Source organism: Anomaloglossus baeobatrachus, chromosome 2 (assembly GCF_048569485.1).
Source record: "Anomaloglossus baeobatrachus isolate aAnoBae1 chromosome 2, aAnoBae1.hap1, whole genome shotgun sequence".
Taxonomy (NCBI): Eukaryota; Metazoa; Chordata; class Amphibia; order Anura; family Aromobatidae; genus Anomaloglossus; species Anomaloglossus baeobatrachus.
The window spans coordinates 651,281,843-651,301,700 of record NC_134354.1 but is presented as its reverse complement, the minus strand read 5'-3'; the positions used below and the strand labels follow the sequence as shown (position 1 = coordinate 651,301,700).

General features: G+C 46.1%; 1 protein-coding gene across 2 annotated transcripts in view; it reads left to right on the top strand.

Annotated features, from left to right (window-relative positions):
• STAT2 (signal transducer and activator of transcription 2) overlaps positions 1 to 19,444 on the top strand; it is a 180,978-nt gene extending 161,534 nt beyond the window's left edge. For both annotated transcript variants that reach the window (XM_075337007.1, XM_075337005.1), the window contains exons 21-24: positions 6,008 to 6,196; positions 6,874 to 6,928; positions 17,778 to 17,920; positions 19,249 to 19,444. In XM_075337007.1, the coding sequence (XP_075193122.1) occupies positions 6,008 to 6,196; positions 6,874 to 6,928; positions 17,778 to 17,920; positions 19,249 to 19,385 (524 nt within the window). In that variant the 3' untranslated portion in view covers positions 19,386 to 19,444. The remainder of the gene's footprint in view (positions 1 to 6,007; positions 6,197 to 6,873; positions 6,929 to 17,777; positions 17,921 to 19,248) is intronic.
• The last annotated feature ends 414 nt before the right edge of the window (positions 19,445 to 19,858 follow it).

The window sequence follows — 19,858 nt, the reverse complement described above, 5'->3', positions numbered from 1 at the left end:
ATGATGCTTTTATATTTATGTCTGCTAATGGTTCTCATGTGGTTCAGGAAGGTGGAGGAGGGGTGGAACTCTTTGCCGGGTGTGACTGCTTGCACTACATACGCATACCACCAGGATGCCGGGTAGGATTAACATTCTTTCTTGGAATTTCCGTGGCTTGGGGGACCCCATAAAAAGGGTAGGAGTAATGGAACAGGTCAAATCCCACTTTCCAGCAATCATCTGCTTACAGGAGACACATTTGGAGGGCGACAAAATAGCATACATGAATCGCTCATGGGAGGGCCATTGTTTCCACTCAACCTACACAGCTCATTCCAGAGGTGTCAGTATCTTAGTCCATAGAACAATCCCATTTGAGATCATTTCATCCACAGTAGATCAGGAACGTAGATTCATTTGCGTGCACTGTAAAATATTTAACAAGGCGCTCCTTCTGATAACAGTTTATATACCGCCTCCATATAATAATACTGTTATGAACAAAATTGTGGAAATGATTAGCAAGACCCCCAATGTACAGGTGGTGTGCATGGGGGATTTCAACAACATCATTCACCCATATTGGGACAAACACAATGCGGGTACTCACTTAGAACACCATCCTAACTCCAAATTTGGGGACACGGTGGCTGAACTGGCACTTTCAGATCTGTGGCGAATCAGAAACCCTGGAGTCAAGCGATTCTCGTGCTATTCCAAAACACAGAACACTCTGTTCAGAATAGACCTGATCTTGGGCTCGGAGGGTATACTGCCAATGGTGGAAAACACATAATACCTTCCTAGAGGTTTATCAGACCATTCCCCACTGTTGACACGACTTAATATTTTACTCAGGCTTGATCGTACCCGTAGCTTGTGGTCCTTTAATCCTTTTTGGCTACAGATTATAGATGTGGGCCCGGTTGAACTAGCCCTTGAATACTATTTTCAGGACAACTGTACTGGGGAGATGTCGCTTAACACTGTTTGGGATGTCATGAAGGCCTGTCTGAGGGGGTCACTGATACAGGGGGTCAGTAGATCTAAAATTAAGTCGGCACAATTTGAAATTTTTCTTAAAGAACGGGTCCAGACGACAGAACAGAAATACATTCTGTCAGGGGATACACGGGACTTACTGGAATGGAGGGAGGCACAAGAAGCATATGACTCTCACATTAAGGAGCGGGCCACTAACAAAAGACTTTTTTCACAATAGAGATTCTTTGAAGAGGGCGAAAAAGTGGGTCATTTATTAGCGGTGATTGCTAAAGCACAAAGGGGGAACACATTTGTGGGGGCGGTAAGGGACAAAACCGGAACCATAGTCAATCAACCTGACCAAATTTTGGCTACCTTCTCTGAATTCTACGAACAACTTTACAGTACTAAACTGCAATATGATAGGGAACAGATAGCTTCCTACTTGAAAGACATCCCCTTGCCCTCACTTTCAGATGAGGACAGGGTATACCTAAACAGTCCACTCACACTGGAAGAGTTGCATTTAGCGGTATCCTCCATCCCCAATAATAAGTCACCGGGTTCAGATGGGATCCCCACAGAGATGTACAAAAAGTTTGGAGACATCCTGCTCCCCCAGCTGCTGTCGACCTTCCAGCAAGCAGCCAAAAATGGCTCCTTTCCCCAGTCGATGCGAGAAGCAGTGATAGTTGTCATACCTAAACCTGGCAAGGATCTCCTCATCCCTGACTCTTATAGACCTATCTCTCTGTTACCTACAGATATCAAAATAATAGCTAAAGTACTAGCTTCCAGACTTAATAAGGTTATACTTTCACTAATCCATTCGGACCAGTCGGGGTTCATGCCTTCCAGATCAACGGCAGTGAATATACGACGGTTACACCTCAACCTACAATTGCCAGTTGATAACTCAGGGGATAGAGTAATTTGCTCCCTAGACGCCGCTAAGGCTTTCGACTCTATTGAGTGGGAGTTTCTCTGGGCAGTACTTGACAGATTTGGACTGGGGAGGGACTTTATTTCCTGGGTAAGACTTCTATATAATAACCCTACTGCTAGGATTAAAGTTAATGGATGCCTTACTTCACCTTTTCATCTAGGTAGGGGCACCCGCCAGGGATGCCCGCTGTCCCCCTTACTATTTGCTCTGGCCGTTGAGTCTATGGCGGCAATGGTTAGATCTAACCCAGACATAACAGGGTTCAGGAGGGGTGGTCAGGAGGAAAAAATAGCGTTGTACGCAGATGACACACTCCTTTTTCTGGCCAATGCAACATCATCACTGCCAAGAGCAATGGGGGTTATACAAGAATTTGGGAAGTACTCAGGTCTATCAATTAACTGGGAAAAGTCTGTATTACTTCCGGTGGATGGAACCACAAACTCACTTAACTACATACACTTGGGCCTACAGGTTGTTGCCCAGTTTAAATATTTGGGGATAATAGTCACCACTCGTGTTGAGGATTATGAGAATCTCAACCTAACCCCTATTCTGTCGAAATTTAAGGATAAGAAGGAAGTCTGGTCTCGCCTGCCCTTCTCAGCAGTTGGCCGCACTAACTTGATCAAAATGATCTGGATGCCCCAACTATTATACAAGCTACACAACTCTCCACAATGGATCCCACAAAGATTTTTCCATAAGGTAAATGCATTATTCCGGGAATTGATCTGGAGCAGAAAGATGCCGCACATTAGGCTCGAGACCCTGCAGAGGGATAAAAGTAGTGGAGGTCTGGCGGTACCCTATCCATGGGTTTACTATCTGGCGGCTCAGCTTCAGCACATTAGGGGATGGGAGGACCCTGGAGTATATGATTCTACAACAATATTTTCACTCCACTAGTCTATACGAGGTTCTAGAGGCAGGAGGCTTCGGAGGTGCTGCTAATAGTTGCCCAACCCTACTACTAATCCAAAAACTTTGGGATGAAACTAAAAAACTAAAAGACATTCAGGGAATTTCACAATACACCTCTATATGGAAAACTCCATGGTTACCTAACTTGCATCGTTTAGAGTGGTTTGGGAACTGGGCTTTGAGAGGGATAAATAGATTCACACATATTGTGGAGGGGGGCCAACTCAGAGGCTTCCCTCAGTTGCAAGCAGAGTTTGGGATCCAGAATTCGGAGTTTTAGAAGTACTTGCAACTGAGACATGCCTACCAGGCAGACACCTCTATTACGGGTAGAGCATTGGAGCAGAACAAAGTCATGCAACGCATAGCAACCTCTAGAGGCTCAGCGGGAGTGATCTCTCGTTTATATTGGGATCTATTATATCTGGTGCACCGGAATTGTCCAGTAAACGCAAAAAAAAATGGGAACAAGCTATAGGACCCATTGAGGACAACCAATGGGTAGAAATTTTAGAAAGAATTCCTAGTCTATCACTGGGGGAGGCATACAGACTGTCACACCTGCACGTTATTCACCAAGTATATCGCACTCCTAGATTCCTGTTTGATATTGGAGTTAGAACTGACCCCTTCTGCCCGCGATGCAAAATATGTTCCGCAGATCTATTACATATGATGTGGTCGTGTCCTGATATTGAACATTACTGGAGAGAGGTGACAGAGATAATCGCTAGAGTATATACGATAGAGACGAGCTTAACTCCCTTTGTATGTATTCTGGGATACGTGGAGGCTTTACCTTTGGAGGAGGAGGGCAAAGTGGCCGTATCTAGACTATTATATATTGCCAGGAAACTAATCGCTCAACACTGGATCTCGGACCACAGTCCTACAATATCTGAATATGTCAAAAAAGTTAATTGGGTGATAAATGTGGAGAAAAGTATATATCGGAAAAGAAATGGCGTAATCAAATTTGAAAAAATATGGGCACGATGGATAGATGGGTCAGGCTTGGCTTCGAGGGAACTGATTAGGTTTAGATTGGGCTTACTCTAAATTGATAACAAGGGGCAAAGGGCGAAAAATTTCTACAGAACTTATCTATAATGATGACGGAGGTTTGGGGAGAAGAGAGTAACATGGGAACAGGTTGGATTCTTCATCAAAAATTACATTTAAATGTGTACAATGCCAAACAAAGCAAAACTCATAAAGAAAAACAAAAGTCTAATTGGATTAATTGATAAAGGTAATAATGGTACTTAAAAACTTTTGTCTAGGAATGTGTGTGTGTAACAGCTGCCTGGATCAACAGACTCAGGTAGGATGTAATGGACAGACTAGAGGGAAGCCCCTCACCAAGCAGGACCCCCAGAATCCTGAAACCCTTTAACCCCTATACAGGGATTTGGATTTACACAGGGCCCTGGAGATCTCTACCCATGGAAGGCTGCAGTCCGATGAGAGTAGTCGTCAGGCAGGGTCAAACCAGGAACAGCAGAACAGGGACAGAATCGGCAGGCAAAGGCGTAAACAGGAAACGTAGCAGTGGTCAGATCCGGGTCGGGTAGCGAGGTACAAAACAGCAGGCAGAAGGGTAGTCAACAACAAGCAAGTCAGCGCACAGGAATCACAAAACAAACAGCACATGAGCCAGAATCAGAACTATCTCTGGCAGAGGTCAGCAGACAGGAGGGGGAATAAGAAGGGTGTGGTGTCTTCCCATTAGCTGTAGCTGAATGATGGTACTTCAGCTGGGAGACACCCGCCACCTACAGTCAGCCAGCGGTACTGCAGATCCCAAGATAGCCCAGCCCAGTGGATGATTGGAGCCTGCGCCGACCGGTGCTGCTGGCATCGACTCCTCTCCCATCACCAGCACCATCCACGGCAGGAACACGGCGTCGCCTGGCGATAGGAGCAGAAGTCGCTGGAGCAGACTCCGGCGGTGACGTAACAGTGTGGAGCTGCAGATTTAAAATGATATCTCCTTTCTACAAGTCTGTTTGTTTAATGTTTGTTGGGGAGGGGAGGGTTGGGAGGGGGGTAGAGGCTGGGTAGCCTCCAATGTTTATTTGGTTGTAACACTTTAATAAAAACATTTAATTAAAAAAGAGATGCAGTCAAGAGGCCCATGATCACTCTGGATGAACTGCAGAGATCTACAGCTGAGGTGGGAGAGTCTGTCCATAGGACAACAATCAGTCGTACACTGTACAAATCTGCCTTTATGGAAGAATGGCAAGAAGAAGGCCATTTCTCAAAGATATCCGTAAAAAGTGTTGTTCAAAGTTTGCCACAAGCCACCTGGGAGACACACCAAACATGTGGAAGAAGGTGCTCTGCTCAGATGAAACCAAAATCGAACTTTTTGGGCACAATGCCAAACTATATGTTTGGCGTAAAAGCAACACCTCATCACCCTGAACACACCCTCCCCACTGTCAAACATGGTGGTGGCAGCATCATTGTTTGGGCCTGCTTTTCTTCAGCAGGGACAGGGAAGATGGTTAAAATTAAGGAGAAAATGGATGGAGCCAAATACAGGACTATTCTTGAAGAAAACCTGTTGGAGTCTGCAAAAGACCTGAGACTGGGACGGAGATTTGTCTTTCAACAAGACAATGATCCAAAACATAAAGTAAAATCTACAATGTAATGGTTCACAAATAAACGTATCCAGGTGTTAGAATGGCCAAGTCAAAGTCCAGACCTGAATCCAATCGAGAATCTGTGGAAAGAGCTGAAAACTGCTGTTCACAAACGCTCTCCATTCAACCTCACTCAGCTCCAGCTGTTTGCAAAGGAAGAATGGGAAAGAATTTCAGTCTCTCGATGTGCAAAACTGATAGAGACATACCCCAAGTGACTTGCAGGTGTAATCGCAGAAAACGTTGGCTCTACAAAGTATTAACTTAAAGGGGCCGAATAATATTGCACGCCCCACTTTTCACTTATTTATTTTTTTTATAAACGTTTAAAATAAACAATACATTTCGTTCAATTTCACAATTGTGTCCCACTTGTTATTGATTCTTCACCATAACATTGAAATTTTTTAACTTTATGTTTTCAAGCCTGAATGTTGGAAAAGGTTGAAAAATTCAAAGGGGCCGAATACTTTCACAAGGCACTGTATTTAGGTATTCATGTGACTTCTCTTCACAGGAACCTACACTATTCGATCTGTGGAGCCTTACAAAAAAAAAGAATTATCTTACATCCCGCTTACAGAGATCATCCGGAACTACCAACTTTTAGCAGAAGAAAACATCCCAGAAAACCCACTGAAGTATCTGTATCCCAATATCCCGAAGGATGAAGCATTTGGACAATATTACGAACAGAGGAGTGAAGGTGACTGGGATGCGCTCCTCTCTATAAAACTTTTTTTTTTTACTAACCTTTTTTTAATAGGAAGATGAAGTGTAACTTAAATTACAATATTTAAAACATTGCATTTATTGCACTATTTTTACTATAGCTATAATAGTAGGGAACAAGATTAAATAGAACAGAATGCAAACTTTTATATTAGCGAATATCTGCGTCCCCTATACAGTAACACTTGACTGTGGGCTCCTTGTGTTCTGCGAGCCACTGCCAGTCTCCTTTTGGCAGGGTCTTATTTCCAGGGAATACCAAAGGATCACGTGCTGAAATCCTTTTCTCTCTTGACATCATGTCACTGGAGATTTGAAAGGCCGTCATACACATTGGACTGATGTTCAATCCTGATGACATCAGCGAGTTTGGCAAACTTCAGTCTGATTTTGATAGGAACGTATAGCCTGATTTGCACATTCAGTAGTCCATACAATGGAGAATCAATTTGCCAGTTCTCTAGTATTCACTTATGATGAGTCTGAAAATTGGTAAATTATTTTTTTTGAAAAAACTTAAATTGCGCTAATGCCCATCTTTAGTTGTCATTTGAACCCAAACAGACTGTGACGTGGTCCCGGAGTAATTAAATATTCATAATGTCTGACAGCAAAGATAAACTTTACTTGTAATTGTGTGTTTTCTTACAGTAAACATGGAATACCAAAAGTACTTGACGCGCAGATTGATCATGGTTTCAGAAAGGTGAGAAATTAGAAAGATTTTATTTTTAAATGCTCATTAAATCATAAATAGTTCACTAATACAGTTTGTGCCCGCTCCTCTGTAGCCACATCGCTGCTTTCAATAAATAAGCCGATCCCCTACTGTGCTGATACATCAGTCATGACATATAAGGGGCTGTATCTTCCAGTACAAGAATCCTGTATATGCGAGGTTGCTTCAACAGGCTACAAAATAAAATTCACATCTAGGCCCCTAAACTGTTTCTTCAGTATTTACTCTCTGTACAATCCATCTGAAACTGACACCTATGGTGAGATTTCCAATCTGTTTTCATGGTTTATATTAAAATCCATTTATTGCCTCCCAAAATAGATAGCTCAGTGTGCCCTGTCCTGGACCTCAAAAGGTTCAACCACTACTTGAAAGTTTAACATTTCCGTATGAATGACAGTCAGTGCATCATGAGAGCAGGGTAATTTGTCATTCATAGACCTCAAGGTTGCATACCTTCACATCGCATTTTATCAGACTCATCCACGTTTTCTTCGCTATGCAGTCATACCCAACTGCTACCAATTTCAACCTTTCCTTTTGGTCAGAAATCTTCAGTACAGATTTTCATGAAGGTTTTGCATATGGTCATAAATCATTCTTCTTTCCAAGGGTCTAGTAGCCATTCATTATCAGGACAACATCATAAAGGCACCAGAGAGTTGTCATGATGTGTCGGGAACACTGTAAATGTGGAACTGTTACTGCACTGCTGGAGATACGACACATACATACGATACAACAACAGTAGTGCAGTCTATAAATAGCTGCTGGAAATTCAAAAAGAGCGCCAAAGAAAACACATGACAGTGAGTCAGAGTTCAAAGGGTTAAAGGAGGCGCTTATGATGTACATTGTCTGATACAAATAAAAATACATTACTTAATATAATTTTAATAAACAAAGAACCAAAGAAGCGTAAAGAAAGCCTGAAAAAAAAAAAACTAAAAGAAGGAGAAAAAAAAAAGAAAACAAAAGAGGTTGAGCTAATACTATGGGAGAACCAAAGTGTCTGCCCCACATTTAGCTTCCGCTTATTACCTGGGCGCTCAGGAAGATTACATCAGAAGGCGTACCAGTATTCGTCATTTCCCTAGATTTGCACAGATGGAGGTGTTACACAGATTTAGTCAACTTCCTAGCCGACGGCCCTTGGGGTATTTTTGTTCCACAAGCTTAGCTTTTGAAGCTGCATTTTTAATGAACAAGACAGTTCTCGGAACAGGTAATGCAGACAACACTTAACCCCTTCACGACCATAGACGGATATATCCGTCATGGAGCGTGTCCCATTAAGCCCCGCCCCCTGCCACGGGCAGGCGGCGGCGATCGGCACACATATCAGCTGTTTTCAACAGCTGACGTGTGCCTGCATATTACAAGTGGAATCGCATTCCACCCGTAACATTAACCCCTTACATCTCGCTGCCAAAGTCTGGCAGCGAGATGTATATACGAGCGGTGAAGATTTTCACTTACCCCCACCCCCACCGGAATTCACGTGAGTGATCACGTGACTTTTCAGTGGTTGCCATGGTAGCACAGGGTCATGTGATGACGCCTGCAGCTATGACGTTTCACTTTCGTTTTCACCCGGCCCGGAGGCCAGTGAAGCAGGAAGTGACTGAATCTGCTGTTTACAGCTGTATAGCTGTGATCAGCAGATAGATAAGAGTGATCGGACTGCTGATCGCTATAGCCCCCTAGGGGGACTAGTAAAATAAAAAAAAAAGTTAAAAAAACCCCAAAAAACTAAAAGTTCAAAACACCCCCCCTTTTCCCCCATTGAAAATTAAAGGGTTAAAAAAATAAATAAATATACACATATTTGGTATCGCCGCGTTCAGAAATGCCCGATCTATCAAAATATAAAATCAGTTAATCTGATTGGTAAACGGCGTAGTGGCAAAAAAAATTCCAACCACCAAAATTACGTTTTTTGGCCGCCGGAAGTTTTACGCAAAATGCAATAACAGGCAATCAAAATGTAGCATCTGCGCAAAAATTGTACTATTAGAAACGTCAGCTCGAGACGCAAAAAATAAGCCGTCACTGAGCTATAGAGCCCAAAAAATGAGAACTCTACGGGTTTCGGAAATGGCGCAAAACGTACGCCACTTTTATTGGACAAGCTTGTGAATTTTTTTTAACCCCTTAGATACAAGTAAATCTATACATGTTTGGTGTCTACAAACTCGCACCGACCTCAGGCATGATACCCACATATCAGTTTTACCATATAGTGAACACCGTGAATAAAACATCCCAAAAACTATTGTGCCATCACACTTTTTTTTGCAGTTTTTCCACACTTGGAATTTCTTTGCTGTTTTTCAGTACACCATATGGTAAAACTTATGGTTTCATTTAAAAGTACAACTTGTCCCGCAAAACAAAAAACAAGCCCTCACATGGCAAGATTGACGGAAAAATAAAAATGTTACGGCTCTCGGAAGAAGGGGAGCAAAAAACAAAAACGCAAAAACGGAAAGTGCCCCGGGGCTGAAGGGGTTAAAGCCAGGAACTGACCTTGTCCTGCATATACCACAGAAACTGGTATATGTACTTCCGTTGGTGTGAGGACTGGCAAGTATATCTAATGTGGTTTTCTCTATCCCGGATATTTTCCTTTGTTCAGGATGGGTTTTATTGGCTTGAGTTCGTGCAGTCTTAAGAGGACCTATCAGCAGATCAAAAGTGTGCAGCTTGTACTCTTATTGTATTCCTTCTACTCCCCCGAGTTTTTTTATTTTTTTCGTTTTTTTAGATAGATCCAAATATATAGAGATTTATTTTTTTTTAATTATTTAGTGCTAATTCTTATGGTATTTACCAAGAAGATGTACTGTAGCTAACGGAATTATAATGCAGCATAGTCTAATGACATGCTTCCCGAGAATCAGTGAAGTGGCACCTCCTTGCTAAAGATCATAAAAACTGGCATAAAAAAGCCCATATCTCTGGAACTGTACAGCAGACTTAACAACAGCAAAAAAAAAGCAAAAACAAAATTTAATTCTTAGGGGAGTGCCAGGAATAAAAAAAGAATAAAAACTTGCAACTTTTGATCTGGTGATCGTTCCTCTTTATGAACAGATCTCGGTCCTTTTGCTGTGTTGGCCACTGGTCTCTAATCAAACTTTCTTGCAAGGAGTAGCCCATGCAGTCTGTGCTTATCGTCCTCCTACTTCACCGTGGGACCTCAATTTGCCACTTATGGTACTGAAGTCTCCTTCTGAATCCCTCCACAACATCCCTTCATGCCTACTTTCTTGAAAGGTTGCCTTCTTAGTGGTTATTATGTACATGTTTCAGAATATGCAGAATTTTGGTTTTCCATCAGGACAAAGTAGTCCTCCAACCAATCGCCTCTTTTCTGCCAAAAGTGGGATTGTCATACCATCTTAATGAGGACATTGTGCTGCAAGTGTATCTGTCTCATACTGCCTCCTTCCAGCAGTAAGACTCTTTTCATTAATCCAGAGGGTACCAACCAGGGCATGTTGGCATCCACATCCTCAATTGCCCATTGGATCCAGTCAGCCATTGTTGATGCCTACCACTCGAGGGCAAGGTACCACACTTCCGGTGGACAGCCCATTCTACCTGAATAGTGGGGGTTTCTGGGCTTTTCATCACAAAGCTTCCAACTCTACAGGTGCAATGTGGCCACTTGGTTGTCACTTCAAGCCTTTACCAAATTTTACAGGTGGCACATTTTTGTGACCGATAATTTTGCTTTAGTATGCAACACTCCGCAGACAGTTCAATACACTAGGCCTCCTTTCTTCAACTTGTCCTTTTCCTGTAAAATACTTTACGTACCATCCTTTGGGGACACCAAGCCCCCAATAGTAGACTTTTTTCCTACAGTTATTCAGTTTGCTTCAAGAGGTTCCTCATTCTTGGGTTCTGGTTGTATTATGCCAGCTAGAAATTAGTTCACTGCCTGCAGAAGGGATATTGCTGGTGGGAGAAACAAACACTTAGCTACTTAGTGTCCACCTCCTGGCGACAACGACTGTAACCCATGGTTCTGTGTCCCCCCAATGGATGGTATAAGAAAAGGCTTTTAAAGGTGAGAACAAAAGGTTATTTTTATCACACCACATATGAAAGTGCGGTAACATTTTTTATTCAATTAATGAATTTGAGTTGTTGCAGAGTTTTATTCACGTGCCCTGATTTGCTGATCTATTTGAGTTGCTATCCTAGTTTTCATGTACCCCAATATGACAGTTTCCCTTTGAAATCGGTGATCTATACCCATATTCTTCTGTCTTGTAATAAGCTGCACGACTTGGATATTATACAACTGAAATTTTGAATGGATAATATACCCTTTTTCCCCGAAAATAAGACCTAGTCATGTATTATTTTTTCTTCATCGTTCCTTATGGGAGACCCAGACCATGGGTGTATAGCTTCTGCCTCCGGAGGACACACAAAGTACTACACTAAAAAGTGTAGCTCCTCCCTCCTAGCATATACACCCCCTGGATGACCACATCTAGCCAGTTCAATGCTTTGTGTTCAGGAGGTCACACACACATGCATTCTCATCTGATTTTTGATTTCAAAGAGTTGGAAGAAAAGCGGGTCCAAGCCTGGACCCCCGGCATGTCCCTTCTCACCCTACTGTGTCGGCGGTGCTGTTAAGGTTGATTTACAAGGCTGGAGCCTTACATGCCGCACTCCTTCACCATCCCTCGGGCTCTGGCTTGAAGTGGGAGCCATCACGGTTCTCTCTGCTGTGCAGGAGACCGGTCTCCATCCGCAGCCCTTTCAGGACCCTGCCGGACGGAGCGCTCACCCCTCAGGGACCTGGCCCTGCGTCTCATAAGCTAAGTATTGAGACGTTATTGAAGGGTCCCTTGTGTAGTTATTGTGGGGAGAGTGTGTTATTTCACTGTGCTGTGATTTCCGGACGGTTCTCTGGTTTTCTCCTGAGAACCGCGCCGAGGGTGCCTGCTCGTCGGCCGCATGAGAAAATGTAGGCCCCGGCTTCGGCTGCGGCCTAGTTTCGTTTTCACTGCCCCTGCATGTCAGTCATGCAGAGGGACAGTGAGGCACCGCCCACCGGCCGTTCAGCTCAGGGGAGGACACTCCTCTCTGAGGAGATGTTTCCCTCCCCTGTATTTCTCCTTGGCCCTCCGGTTCCCGCTCTTGGACTAAACCCCGCCCCCCTCCTCACTCCGGCGCCATTTTATCAGCGTTTACACACTGATCGGCGCTGGCTGCTGCAGCTCTGCATCTGTCTGGGGGTCCAAGCTGTGGAATCCGGAGGGCACACAAAACGGTCTGGTAAGCCACAACCTCTGGTTGTGGACTTTCTTATACACTCTCTGGGAGTGATTCTGAAGGAGTGTGTGTTCTTTACTGCAGAACCTCCACCTCAGCAGCATGTCTCTCACTAGGAGCAAGGCTGCAAGGCTTTACTCTATATGCACTGCATGTAAGCTCATACTGCCTGAACCAAGCACATATCCACATTGTGATGCCTGCTCTAACATGGTGGTGCCTCAGCCTGGAGTCTCCCCAGGGGTCCCTCCGGCTGCTCCAGCCCCGGTGGCTGAACCCCCGGCTTGGGTAGCATCGTTTTCTAAAGCTATCTCCCAGTCCTTTGCCGACTCCATGGGACAGCTGTCCCGGACTCTGCAGAGCTCACAGAGGATTTTTCATCTGTTCCCGGACCCCGTCCTCCTAAACGGAGACGCAGGGACTCTTCTCCTTCCTCGTCCCACGGCTCTGATTCACGAGCTGAATTGCTGGGCGAGGAGGATGCCTTTACTGTGGGCTCGGACGCTACCTCTATGTACCCCATTGATCTATCTGAAGGTGATGCGGATGTTAGTGACTTGATTGCGTCCATTAATTCCGTACTGGACCTCAATCCACCAGTGTCAGAGGAACAAGCCTCTCTGGTAGAAAAACACCAGTTTACCTCACCTAAGAGAGCAAGGAGTATGTTTTTTAACCACTCCAGTTTTCAGGCCACTGTGACCAAGCCCAGGGCCTGTCCTGACAAACGCTTCCCAAAGCGTAGTTCTGATGACCGTTTTCCCTTTCCACCAGAGGTGGTCAAGGAGTGGGCTCATTCACCAAAGATAGATCCTCCGGTGTCTAGAATCTCAGCCCGGACAGTTGTATCTGTGGCCGATGGCACCTCACTTAAGGATCCTACTGACCGCCAGGTTGACCTTCTGGCCAAATCTGTATATGAGGCGGCAGGGGCCTCGTTCTCCCCGTCCTTTGCAGCAGTGTGGGCTCTTAAGGCCGTCTCTGCTTCTCTGGAGGAGATGCATTCCATCACCAGGGACTCTATGCCCGAAATGGTTGCCTTAACTTCCCAGGCTTCGGCCTTTTCATCCTATGCCATGTCTGCCATTCTGGAGGCTTCTCACCGCACGGCGGTGGCTTCCGCTAATTCCCTCGCGATCCGCAGGATCTTGTGGCTTCGAGAGTGGAAAGCAGACGCTTCTTCCAAGAAGTACCTTGCTGGGCTCCCCTTTGCTGGGTCCCGGCTATTCGGTGAACAACTGGATGAAATTATTAAGGAAGCTACTGGCGGGAAGAGTACTTCCTTGCCACAAACTAAAACTAGGAAACCTGTCCAGGGCAGGAACCAGTCGAGGTTTCGTTCCTTTCGTTCCTCTAACTGGTCATCCTCTAAGCCCTCAGCCTCGTCCACTAACTCAGCCAAGGATCGAAAACCCAGCTGGCGCACGAAGCCGAGCCTCAGAAGAGCGGAGGAGCCGCTGCCACTAAGGCAGCCTCCTCTTGACTATCTGGCTGCGCCAGCAACGTCCTTGGTCGGTGGCAGGCTCTCCCACTTTGGCGACGTGTGGTTCCAACACGTCTCCGATCAGTGGGTGCGGGATATCATCTCCCACGGCTACAGGATAGAATTTTCTTCCAGCCCGCCAAACAGATTTTTTCTGTCCACTCCCCCCTGCTCCAAAGCCGCCGCCTTCTCTGAGGCCGTGGCATCCTTGCAGGCCAACGGAGTAATTGTACCGGTTCCCGCCCGGGAACGGTTCAGAGGTTTCTACTCAAACCTCTTCCTAGTCCCCAAGAAGGACGGTTCCTTCCGGCCCATCCTGGATCTCAAGCTTCTCAACAAGCATGTTCAGGTGCGGCACTTTCGCATGGAATCTCTGCGATCGGTCATTGCCTCAATGACCCAAGGAGATTTTCTAGCATCCATCGACATCAGAGATGCCTATCTGCATGTGCCAATTGCAGTTTCACACCAGCGTTGGCTACGTTTTGCAATCGGAGAGGAACATTTCCAATTCGTGGCTCTCCCCTTCGGGTTAGCCACGGCCCCTCGTGTATTCACCAAGGTCATGGCAGCAGTGGTTGCGGTTCTGCACCTCCAGGGGTTGGCAGTGATTCCCTACCTGGACGACCTTCTAGTCAAGGCTTCATCCAGTGCAGACTGTCAGCGGAGTGTCTCGCTCACTCTCGCCACGCTTATTCAATTCGGGTGGCTTGTCAACCTGCCCAAGTCCACTCTGACCCCGACCCAGAAACTTACGTACCTAGGGATGCAATTCGAGACTCTGCCGGCACTTGTGAAGCTGCCCTTAGTCAAACAGCAGTCCCTTCATCTGGCGGTGCGCTCTCTGTTGAAGCCCCGCCGTCATTCCATCAGGCACCTCATGCAGGTGCTGGGTCAGATGGTGGCGTCAATGGAAGCGGTTCCCTTTGCCCAGTTCCATCTGCGTCCCCTGCAGCTGGACATTCTCCGCTGTTGGGACAAGCGGACCTCTTCCTTGCACAGGCTAGTGGCTCTGTCGCCACAGACCAGGAGCTCTCTTCAGTGGTGACTTCGGCCCCTCTCTCTGTCCCAGGGACGCTCCTTTCTGGCCCCGTCCTGGGTGATTCTCACCACAGATGCCAGTCTATCCGGCTGGGGAGCAGTGTTTCTCCACCACCGAGCACAGGGCACTTGGACTCCGTCCGAATCAGCCCTCTCGATCAATGTGCTGGAAATCAGAGCTGTGCTCCTAGCTCTCGTAGCCTTTCACCACCTGTTGGCGGGCAAGCACATTCGAGTCCAGTCAGACAACGCGACAGCAGTTGCCTACATCAATCACCAGGGCGGGACTCGCAGCCGCCTAGCAATGTTGGAAGTTCAACGTATCCTTCAGTGGACGGAGGACTCCAAGTCCACCATATCCGCAGTCCACATCCCAGGCGTAGAAAACTGGGAGGCAGATTATCTCAGCCGTCAAACCGTGGACCTCGGTGAGTGGGCCCTGCATCCGGCAGTGTTCCGGTCAATCTGCCGCAGGTGGGGCACTCCGGAAGTGGATCTAATGGCATCCCGGCACAACAACAAGGTCCCGGTTTACGTGGCTCGCTCCCACGATCCTCAGGCCTTGGCGGCGGACGCGCTGGTTCAGGATTGGTCCCAGTTCCGTCTGGCCTACGTGTTTCCCCCTCTAGCTCTCTTGCCCAGAGTCCTGCGCAAGATCAGAATGGAGGGCCGTCGGGTCATAATCATTGCTCCGGACTGGCCCAGGCGAGCTTGGTACCCAGACCTGCTCCGTCTGTCCGTAGAGGTGCCGTGGCATCTCCCGGACCGCCCAGACCTTCTCTCACAAGGTCCGTTTTTCCGCCAGAATTCTGCGGCTCTCAGATTGACGGCGTGGCTCTTGAGTCCTGGATCCTGACTGCTTCCGGCATTCCTTCCGAGGTCATCTCCACTATGACTCAGGCTCGGAAGTCTTCCTCGGCCAGGATTTACCACAGGACTTGGAGAATTTTCCTGTCCTGGTGTCGCTCTTCCGGCCATGCTCCTTGGCCTTTTTCCTTGCCGACCATCCTGTCCTTTCTACAGTCCGGTCTGCAGCTAGGACTATCTCTCAATTCCCTCAAGGGACAGGTCTCTGCTCTGTCAGTGTTGTTCCAGCGGCGTATCGCCCGACTGGCCCAGGTGCGCACCTTCATGCAGGGCGCATCTCACATCATTCCGCCTTACCGGCGGCCTCTGGATCCCTGGGACCTTAATCTGGTCCTCACGGCCTTACAGAAACCCCCCTTTGAGCCTCTTAGGGAGGTTTCTTTGTTTCGACTTTCGCAGAAAGTGGTCTTTCTGGTGGCCATAACTTCTCTCAGGAGAGTCTCTGATTTGGCTGCGCTCTCTTCGGAGTCACCCTTTTTGGTTTTTCACCAAGACAAGGAGGTTCTCCGTCCGACTCCGGACTTTCTCCCTAAGGTGGTGTCTCCTTTCCACCTTAACCAGGACATTTCATTGCCTTCCCTTTGTCCGGCCCCTGTGCATCGCTTTGAGAAAGCGTTGCATACTTTAGATTTGGTGCGGGCGCTCCGGATCTATGTGTCACGCACCGCTGCTCTTAGGCGGTGCACCTCTCTTTTTGTGCTGACCACAGGTCAGCGCAAGGGTCTCTCGGCTTCTAAACCGACCCTAGCTCGTTTGATTAGGTCGGCCATATCCGATGCCTACCAATGTTCTCAGGTGCCTCCCCCGTCGGGGATTAAGGCGCACTCGACCAGAGCTGTCGGTGCCACTTGGGCTTTCAGGCACCAGGCTACGGCTCAGCAGGTCTGTCAGGCTGCCACTTGGTCTAGTCTGCACACCTTTTCGAAGCACTACCAAGTGCATGCTCATGCTTCGGCAGATGCGAGCTTGGGCAGACGCATCCTTCAGGCGGCTGTCGCCCATTTGTGAAGTTAGGTTTTGCCTACTTCTCAGTTTTCTGTTTATTTCCCACCCATGGACTGCTTTGAGACGTCCCATGGTCTGGGTCTCCCATAAGGAACGATGAAGAAAAAGAGAATTTTGTTTACTTACCGTAAATTCTTTTTCTTATAGTTCCGACATGGGAGACCCAGCACCCTCCCTGTTGCCTGTTGGCAGTTCTTGTTCCGTGTGTTTTCACCGGCTGTTGTTGTAGACAGAGGTTCCGGTTATTCCGGGTTTTACTCTATCTCTACTTGTGGGTGGATGTCCTCCTTCAGCTTTTGCACTAAACTGGCTAGATGTGGTCATCCAGGGGGTGTATATGCTAGGAGGGAGGAGCTACACTTTTTAGTGTAGTACTTTGTGTGTCCTCCGGAGGCAGAAGCTATACACCCATGGTCTGGGTCTCCCATGTCGGAACTATAAGAAAAAGAATTTACGGTGAGTAAACAAAATTCTCTTTTTTTTTTTTATTTTTCTTTTTTATTATTTTTTTGCCACAAAAAAAAGCTCTAGGTCTTATTTTTGGGGAGGGCTTATTCGCAGGGGCACATGGTTGGGAGTAAGTTTACCCCCCAAAAAATGCAGATCTCCCTTCCCAGGATCGTCATACTTACCAGACCCCAGGCATATGCGTGGCTCCCACGTCGTCCTGTCATTTCCGGCGGGTGCTTCCAGCAGGTATGCTGCACGCCGTCCTCCCCTCCTTCTGGCTGACACTCGCACATCAGATTGCATGCACACATCAGTGTGCAATCTGATGTCTGGGTGTGCGTGCGTATGTGCGTGTTTGTGTGGACTGCAAGAGCGGGTCAGAGCGTGGTTAAAGTACGGAACCGTAAGTGTGTGCAGTGAGTATTTGCTCGTACAGCAAAGCTTGCTCGTAAACGGAGTTAAAAATTTACAGCAAGCTTTGCTCGTATAGCGAAATACTCACACACCAAGTTACTCGTAAACCGAGGTTCCACTGTATTTCTTCTGTAGCCTCTGCTAGTGATATGAGCTGCCAGCACTTTGTGGCATGTTGGAATTGGTTAAACAATCTTGAATTCCCTTTTTCTGCTCCGAGCTGCACATTTACTATGAATGCCTTTTTTCTTCTAGGAATGTGGATGACTCGCTGAGCAGCATTGCTTCCGGAACACCCCAATATTTCCCAGAGACTTCTCAGTGTGACACTGATATGCTTCTTTTTAGCCAAGCTGAATATCCTCAAAACGTAGCAAATCTGACCGATGACATTATTCGTAAGTTTCATTCTCAGCGTACCAATTAAAACCTGTGAACCACGGCAAACTATTTTACTTGAGGTTTCCTTGAACACGTACTTTTGTTTTGGCTGGGGATCAGGATATAGCGGGTTGTTGGGCTTGTGTAAAAAAACAAAAAACAAAAACAAAACACCATGAATTTCAAATGTTTTATTGTATAATTTCAAGCAATTTTGTTAGTGCTTTGTGTTGTGACATTTCTTTGCACAGCCGTGTTGAAGGTGCGTATGGTCCATCCATGAGCCGTAATTTTGGCACACTAGTGTTCACCGCGTGCTATCCAAGATACCATAAAAAGGTCAGGAACTTTTTCTCACCTGTCTCCGGCGCTATTGTCTCCCACGCCGTTGCTTCCAGGTTTGCGGTGCAGTGAATATTCATGAGCATAATGAGCGGGCCTGGATGCAAGTGACAGTGCTGGAGACAGGTGGGTACAGAAAATCATTTTATTTCAAAGACCCAAGTTTTCTCCAGTATGTGTCACACTGATGTCACACGGATCATATCAGTGTGTGGTTCATGTGACATCAATGCTGCCGGAGAAACACGGACTTGTCTCCGTGCGGAACACATGGACACACGTGTGCGCCACACAGACACACGGTTCTTGGGAAAACACTGATGTGTGCGCAGACCCATTGATTTTAATGCGTATGTCCTTGTCTCCAGTACCTTTGAAAACTGAAGTCATATGTACCAGAATCACGGACATGTGAAGGGGGCCTAAGTCCCAATTCGTTGAATTTTAAAAAAATGTATCTAGAGACTGATGCCACTGGATCCGTTTTTTTTTTCTCATCAACTTTTATTAGCGTCGGATTGCGACGGATGGCCTCACATTTCATCTGTCGTTCGAAAATGTTTGTCCGTCGGACGGAGACGACGGCCACAGTAATGTTTTTTGTGTACGTAAAAAAACGGATCTGTCGTTTCCGCTTGTTGTTTGGTAGAATGGAAGCCTATGGGCACAGGATCCGTTGGAATCCATCAAATGACGGAATCCAACGACTGATTCCATTTTTTTTTTTAACTGTTTTTAACTGAGCATGCTCCAATTAATTATTTAGCCCCCAGCTAGTCTGATCCGTCGAAAAACGGATCCATCGCATCAGTTTAGCCACAATCTGTGACGGATCCATCGATCTGTCGAGAAAACGGATTGTGACTGATGGCAAAAAACTGATGTGTGAAAGGGTCCTTAGCCTGTAGATTCTCATTGTTGTGTTCATTAACTCTGAAAAACTTTTCTTGTTAAGTACAGCCTAGTAAGATGCTGAACGTGGAATATTACTTTTATTTTTCAGAGATGAGCATGGATAGTATTTTGATAAACCCAGGCAGCGATCCAATGCTCCCACATGAGCCCACAAGTTCTAATCAGATGTCCCTGGATTCTTTTAACGTCTATGGACTACAAGAAAACAACAGAAATCTTTGCTGAGTTTTTATAATGTCCAGATATGTGGAAGAAGTGTTTGGTTTTTTTTGGGGGGGGGGGGGGGGGGATTCCAATCATCTTAGTGTGTTGTGTGATATACAGTATGCCACCAGGGAAGGAGTGCTCACTGTGTATTTCTGCAGAGAAGGCTATAAGCCATTTTAGGGCATTTTTTTTTTATATTCAAGCATAACCACACTCCTGTTCCATTACTGACAGCTCAGTCCGGCTACCCAGAAACCTCCAATATGAACAAGGCTATACTGCTTAACCTGTGACAATCATAAAAGCACATGCCCCTTTTTTGCATTCCTACGCAGTGTAGCAATTGCTTTCTTATATTAATGCCCTTTACTTTCTTAGCTATGTTACCATATTTTAAAGCAGAATTTTCTCCATGTAATATCATGCACTATTTCTATTATATTAACCAGTATTTTTTGCAGATGTATATACTATCATTCATCGCATTCATT